The following is a 7,712-nucleotide window of genomic DNA, read 5'->3' as shown; positions in this document are numbered from 1 at the left end:
TTTTTTTCTTTTTTATTGTATACTTATGCCTATTTCCTGCAATTATTTAAATTAATTATAAGTTGAATAATATTTGAATTATGTAAATCTTGAGGCTAAATATGCAAAGTTTTCAATCTAATTCGACTATAAGTATATGATATAATTTTTTGTAATATCTGTAATAAAATTATTTTCGTGAATATTATGTAATTTTGCAGCATTATAATGAGTATAAATAAAAAATACTGAAATATAAGACTATTATGAATAACAAACAGCAACGTTTTATTTGTAGTTTGAAATATACAAAATAGTTGATTATGTCATAACTGCAACGTGATGATTAAGGCACCTATGAAAGACTACACAAATAATCACGAAGTATTGACATATATGAAGATTAAACAGGAGTATTATTTTCAAAATAGCAAAATCTCTCTCTCTCTCTCTCTCTCTCTCCATGATAATTAATAGCTAATTCACTATTAATTATACTGAAATATCACTTTGTATCAGGCACATTGTACAGTTCAAGATATTTCCTAAGAATCGATGAGTTTTGTATAGCTGAAGCAAATCTTAAAATTGTAAAATCATCTATTTGGGAAGTATTTTTGTAGTTATCACAATATTTATACTGATTCACTAAAGCAACTGAATCTTTTAGTATCTCCTTGGTGTTTATGTGGGAGTTTTGTAATACTACATGCGGTTTGTGCATATAAATAAAATGATCGTTCAAACTGTCCATATTAGACTTCGTCTTTTTCAACACCATCAATGGAGAATCGACGTATTGTTTGTCATCAGCTTGTTGTGTGCAGAAAGTTGCAGTTTTCAGTTTGTAGCGATCAGCTGACATCTGGAATCGTTTGAAATCCGTAACTAAATCGATTGTTGCGTGATGAAATTTCAAAACTACATATTCGTTCCATGAGAGAGTAATGGCGTAAGCGACATTGTTATATGTGCGATATAAGCAATCTATCTCGACGATTTCTCTGATGAAATTCTGATCAATCTCCGTGAAAGGGAAATTCCATGGTATGACGGTGTATGTAAACTTCCAAAATGATGTTGGATCATTAGCCATTTCCTTTAGTTTAGTATTGAATTCGTTTGAAATTCCAGAATCATATATGATGAAATTATCCATTCCAATCAACGCGTGAAAGCTGATGAAGCTTATCATATCTATCGATCGCGTTGGCTTCATCGATGACTGCATCACGCATACTCCTATTCGACTGTGAATCGAGTTCTGCGGCTGCATTTTTATGGGAAAGATGGGTGCGTAATTGAGATATTTGTTAGACTTCGTAACAAATGTTATCCCAGTAGGAGTTTCATTACTTGTGTGCGTGCAAACAAAATGATATCCTCTTAAATTGTCTTCTTCATTTGTGTTAATTGAATTACCTATTGGAATAAATTTAAATATTCCTAATATAGGTTTACTCTCACTCTCGAAGAAGACAAGACATTGTACATTTAAAATACTATTTATAGTTCCAAGTCCAACTGCCCGTATCTCCTTGTGATTAATACTATATGCAGAATATACATATAGATCATCCTCCAAGCGTTGCCAAGAAGGAATTGGTTCGTCAAATTTTGGGTTGAATGTGGTAAATGTCAGATTAAAATTTGTGCAATTTGTATCCAGTCTTGGTCCAGGCTTACCAAAATAATTAAAAACTTCTAAAACATATCTCAATCTATTATATTCATGTCTATAGATGAGCAGAGATATGAGACTTAATACTGCAGTCACAGCTAGAGCAGCTTGGTAATATTTTCTCATGTTGCCAATGTTTATTTTAATCTCATATAATGTTGTGCAAATCTCTAAAAACCAAACAATATTTCTTAGAGACAATGCTGCACCGCATATTTCTTATGAAAACATATCCAGAGTACATTCTGAAAAAAAATATAAGAACATTAATTAACTTGATAATATTTATGTCCGTTGCTAAATGCATTAGTTATAAATGTCTCGTCATCCTTTATGTGGATTCTATTTCTTTTTATACATGCAGCTAGGTACACGTGTCGTTTTTCACAAACAATGATTTCATAACCAATCATTCATTTTATTTGAAGTTGAGTTTCGTAATTTTTGAGATAAATATAAATTAAAATTACTACAATATTCTACGAAAACTCACGGATGGAGGATAATTCCTATTGCTTCAATTCCGTCAATTGCAGTACAAAAAAAAAATACAAATACACGCACCACACTGCAACTAAACTGTAACATGCAACAACGTGCAACGAACTACACTTGACGGCAATCAAATGCACTAATGACGCATATGCGCACTTAATTCACACACAAAACTGGTTGAACCAGTTTACAATGAAAGCTTTTACACTATTAAAATAAGTATGTGTTGAACATGTTATTGATCAAAATGTTTATAATATGCTTTTATTAGGCGAATTAATATATACATGCATATATAACCAGCGCACGCTAGCGCACGAATCGAACATAAAATGATATTATCGGCGCGATACTTTGAAAATGCGACTCTTTCACATATACTTTCCACCATACTTTTACAAAAACTATAGTGTAATATTTATATATCATAGTTATTTTTATAAAACGATACAAAGCTTTATAAAATGCATATGGTAAAATAAAAGGATTGGTTGAAGAAATGCAGAAAAAGAATTGATAAAGTACAAAAATCTTGTAATTATTATCAATCACATAGGTTTCTTTTATACACACATACTTAATAGTTATACAATTGCATATTGTTCATATAACAGTTCTCGTACTTTATAGTAGTCTTCGGAAATGCAGCCTTCCAATATTACTTTTCCAGCTTCATGCTAAAAAAATATATACATATAAAATTTATTCATATAATATATCAAATATTACTTTCTTGAATTATATGAAAAATACAGAAATCAATTAATATTAATATCATTAATAAAACAAACCCTTCTAACAGCGATAGTGTTATTACAACACCATAATACTCCTCCGCTAAATTCTGATGGGATATTACTTTTATTTAAAACTTGTTTGAAATCAGATAGTTTCAATTCATTTATGAATGTCGTTTGATGGCCTGGAACCTGTAGAAAAAGAAGTATGTGTTATATTATGTACTAATTAACAGTTATATTATTCGTTTGCAATTTATATACATCTCACCTCATTTAATGGCAAAGGTTCTAAAGTTAATATTTTGTCGCTTTCATCGATTGCGTCCTTGGATTCGGTATCGGCAACAGCATCTCGGCAAACTTGATCGCGTGCTGTTATCATCGCGTCCACCCACGCTACTTCAGAATCGCCCTTACCCTTCGAAAAATTCAATCCGCTAACGAGAGCGTCGGTCAAACGTACCTGCAACAAAAAATATATATATTCTGTGTGATGACTAATTTTTTTAACTAGGACGGTGTCTTCAAAATAATATATCTTCAGTTTATTTTTCTAATTGAGGTAAAAAGAAAATTTGAGAATTATTAAAATGTAAAAAGACAATTATATAATCGCACAATTTAAAGTCTAGAAAGTATAGAAAAACGTTAAACGTTACTTGATAAATATGCGTTTCTGTCGTAGCATCCAACGTCTCCCCTCTGCCTGGAATAAATACTCTTGCGCCAGCACTTTGTGCTTGTTGTGCCAGTATCTCTGTGTCTTTAGATAAACCCCTGACTAAGACTACTCTCCTCGGTCTTAGCTGCGCCAAAATTTTCTGCAGGGACTCCCCGTCAGACCTGCCTTCAAAATCTATGTACGTTACTGATGCATTAACGGTCATTGTACGCGAAACTTGTACACATTTTGTCGGAATATCGGCAGCTATTTCTGGGTGATGATTGGCTTCTTCTTGCTTCATTTCTATGTTTTCCTTATTATCCTCTATTTCGGATACAGTTTCTGCTATTTTATAATCTTCCGGTCTGTAATAAAACAAATAGTAAAATAAAGATTTATATAAGCAATCACTAAATAATCATAAAAATTATATTAATGGATAAGCAAATTGTGTTTATTAATTATGAAATATATAATAATATATTTATTGCTAAAATACATATATGCAAATAATTTAAATACTAATGTTCTAAAATTTCTTTAATATTTTGTATAGGGATAGAATTTTGAGACAAAGAATTTATTACAATTATTAAATATGTTGCTGAGGGAATAATATAAAAAATATGCTTTATAAAATTATTTTATATCTAGAAAAATCCTTACTTTATGATTTCTCCATATTCATCTATTTTAATTTTTTCCTCCACAAACGGAAACATGGGATGTTGCTTTTTACTTTGTTTAAAAAAGCCAGGTTTACTTTCTTGCTTCACCAATAAATCGTGTTTCCCTCTCACACCACCAACTTCTATCTCGTCTTCTGATTCAGAACTCACATCTGCAGTTTCCCTAATTAAATATATTACATACATAAATAATAAGTAGCAAATATAATTAAACGGTCGATATATATATATATATATTTGCATACATACATTTGTTCCTGTTTCATTTGCTCTTGTTTCAGCTTTTCTCTTTTTTGATATTCCTCTAGTTCAATACCTTCAAGTTTCACTCGTCTTCTCACTTCCAATGTAATGTTTCGATTTCCTCCTCTTTCTACTAAATCTCTAGCAAGTGTACCTGGAGATGTTCTACTCGTCAATATAATACTATTTTGTGGATTTGTGCACCATTGAAGAAACAATTCTCGAGAAAATCCACACTCCATATCCGGAGTGCTTGCAAGCACCACCTGAATATAACATTAAAAATTAATCTTTTGAAGTGAATTATTTAGAAATTATAAACATGAAAGTTTTAGTTTACCTTTGGGCTTGGGACTTGATTCAGTTCAGCCATACTGTGACAGAGTTGCAGATGCTTAAATTGAAACGGATTATTGCGTGCACCTTCAAAGCTCCTCATTAATTTGTCGCTCATCCATTCAATTTGAGATTTTGCAAATTCCACAACATTATAACTCACATTATTAAGAAGGGCTAATGAGTAAGCAAGCAACCCAGATTCTTTGTTGCGCCACAATTGGTCCAGCATATGTGCCAATTCTAATACGCGGCCAGCAGTGTCTACACTAACTAATACATTGCCACCACCTCGCAATGTTTGCAAAATATTAGCTAAAATGCAAAAAAATACAAATAAACTGTTAAAAGTATATTTTTTTTTGTTTCTGAACAGTTTAATTTAAATCAAAATAAATATGAAATTTACTCATCAACTTCTCATCCCTTGTTCTTCGCCTGGCTTGTTGATATGTAGCATTAAATGCATCTGTTATCAACAATGATGGCCTTTGCAATCTCTCTAACTCGCAACCGTTCAGGTGACGTTCTTTTTTGTGATTAAAATCCACAGCATAAATTATATCCTCTTCTCCTACTTTCACAATTTTCCAAATTGTCCCACCAATCATGTGTCCTGCTGGCAAAGGTGTCAACGTAACACCATAGCCTTTACCTTTCATTGATATGCTTTGATTGTATTTTAATTGTACTATTTTGTCAAATGCAGCATCAACATCATCTAAAGTAAATAGATCAAAATCTTCCATATTATGACGAGACTGAAATCAATACACAATATTTTAAATATTAATATCAATTTAAAATTGATAAGTTTTTTATATTTATACATGTCAAAGAGATATACCTGATACATGTCATACATAAACATTTGACCCATTTTGTAGACAGGTATGGTGGCATATATGGGACAATTTAGGCCACATTTACCTACCAAATATGGTAATGCGCCTAAATGTAATGGATCTGGATATGAAAGTAGTACTGCATCTATCTGGTTAACATGTCTGAAAAAAATAATTAAAAGTAAATAAAAATATATAAAAATTAATAAAATATATTCTATTGTAATAAATATAGTCATATCACAAATATTACCTTTTCAATTCTCTTATAAAGTCTTGATCAAAATTTTCATCCCATCCACAATCCAATAATATTCTTAATTCATCAACTTGTAATATGTAGCAAGGTGGAGATTCATCCATCGCTCCAGAGATAGCGTGAAGTTTTATAATGGATGTCATTTTACTATATTAGAGGCTTTCTTCTTGTAATCAATAAATTACTAATCTGGATTAAATATACTTAAAACTGCTTTTTGTAAATGTACCTTCTATACTTTCTTTCTCTCTGCAATGCTTAATTATATATTTATTTTTAATATAGAAAGTGTAATATAATAAAACTATAAGACAGGTTTTTATTCTTTGACTGTTGTCATTAAAATTTCTATCAATCTACAATCTGTTACTCTTCATACTTGTACAAGAACATAACAAGAAGAGTATAAGAATAAGAAATATTTATATATCTTATAACATTAAACATAATAAAGAATAAAGAATAGTTATATGTATATATACCTTTAGCATGTATATTCTAAATTGTCCGCCAGTTTATTTCTTTTTAAATTAACGAAGAAATACCATTGCCTTCTCTTTGTTAAAATATCAACCTCATGAATAGAATTGTACTGTAAATACAGATATGCAATAAACAAATTATAATATATGCATATCGAATGTTAGTTATCACTTTAAATCATCCTTTCAGTCTTTACAAACTTCATAAACTTTATGTATATATTATATATACAGAAACCATAACATCATCTTAACCTATAAATATAGAAAATAATCATTAAGCTTTAGCAAACAAAATAAGAATTCGTATTACACATAGATTTATATTAAACTTTACATTCGTTTATCAGAAGCTGGTGGCAATACGTCATATGTTAAAAAATAATTTCATCAAAGCAACGAAAACTTTATCTGCAAATACATAGAAATTACGAATCAGAAAGAATTCGCCATTCACATTCAATTCACACTAGATATATATTAATGGAGCTCTTTGGGAAAACTAACAGCTCTAATTCACTAGAACAGTAGTGACGCGGTGATGCTAGATTTGAGACACAAGCAGCAAGCAGCATGAGTAAATAAAATATCGAATATACACAAGCCACATATATATGAGTTCTACGCTTCAGCTAGCTTCGGAAAAAGCATAATACTAACATAATCATATATATAATAAATATAAGGAAACCTAAAAACGTCTTCAAAACGTCCTAAATAAGATCTTTAGGACGTCCTAAAAACGTCCTAAAAAACATTCAATTCTTTTAACAATTGGCATTTTGAATTTTGCAACAAAAATCTTTCCAAAAATTTTAAAAGAAACATTTTAATTATTTAAGTATTTTACGGGCATCCTAACACTGTCAAAAGTAGCCCAGAAGTGAACAATTAAGTAGCTATAAGCATGTAGAAAAATTAAGATTACCTGCTGGAACCGCCATTTTATCTGAGATTTTATTAAAATGTTAACAGGAGCACATGATGATATAGGAGCTTGCTTTTGACTAGATCAGTCGGTACACTTACCATCATGTACAGTTGTTATATTGTTGTTTTAGCTAACCAAAAGATGGCGCTGTTCCGAGTAACCTCCTACAGCGCATGTGCTCCTGTTAACAGGAGCACATGAATATTAGGAGCTCACTCAAAAGTGCCATCTTTTGGTTAGCTAAAACAACAATATAACAACTGTACATGATGGCAAGTGTACCGACTGATCTAGTCAAGAGCAAGCTCCTATATCATCATGTGCTCCTGTTAACAATTTCATAAAATCCCCGCTAAAATGGAGCATTT

General features: G+C 30.9%; 2 protein-coding genes across 2 annotated transcripts; both read right to left on the bottom strand.

The window, feature by feature from the left end:
- Positions 1-235: 235 nt before the first annotated feature.
- LOC105678786 (uncharacterized) lies at positions 236-2,428 on the bottom strand. The gene is made up of 2 exons (XM_012378425.2): positions 2,154-2,428; positions 236-1,905 (listed from the first exon to the last, which is right to left on the bottom strand). Exon 2 carries the CDS (start codon positions 1,784-1,786, stop codon positions 485-487), a length of 1,302 nt encoding a protein of 433 aa, XP_012233848.1. The 5' UTR covers positions 1,787-1,905; positions 2,154-2,428; the 3' UTR covers positions 236-484.
- A 244-nt stretch (positions 2,429-2,672) lies between these two features.
- On the bottom strand, positions 2,673-7,025 carry Cpsf100 (cleavage and polyadenylation specificity factor subunit 2). The gene is made up of 13 exons (XM_012378424.2): positions 6,921-7,025; positions 6,751-6,824; positions 6,414-6,668; positions 5,926-6,188; positions 5,675-5,834; positions 5,237-5,588; positions 4,832-5,142; positions 4,498-4,757; positions 4,226-4,411; positions 3,555-3,924; positions 3,164-3,358; positions 2,947-3,084; positions 2,673-2,832 (listed from the first exon to the last, which is right to left on the bottom strand). Exons 4-13 carry the CDS (start codon positions 6,072-6,074, stop codon positions 2,740-2,742), a joined length of 2,214 nt encoding a protein of 737 aa, XP_012233847.1. The 5' UTR covers positions 6,075-6,188; positions 6,414-6,668; positions 6,751-6,824; positions 6,921-7,025; the 3' UTR covers positions 2,673-2,739.
- Positions 7,026-7,712: the final 687 nt, after the last annotated feature.

This window comes from Linepithema humile, chromosome 2 (assembly GCF_040581485.1).
Source record: "Linepithema humile isolate Giens D197 chromosome 2, Lhum_UNIL_v1.0, whole genome shotgun sequence".
Lineage (NCBI taxonomy): Eukaryota > Metazoa > Arthropoda > Insecta > Hymenoptera > Formicidae > Linepithema > Linepithema humile.
This window is presented reverse-complemented; position numbering and strand designations above follow the sequence as displayed.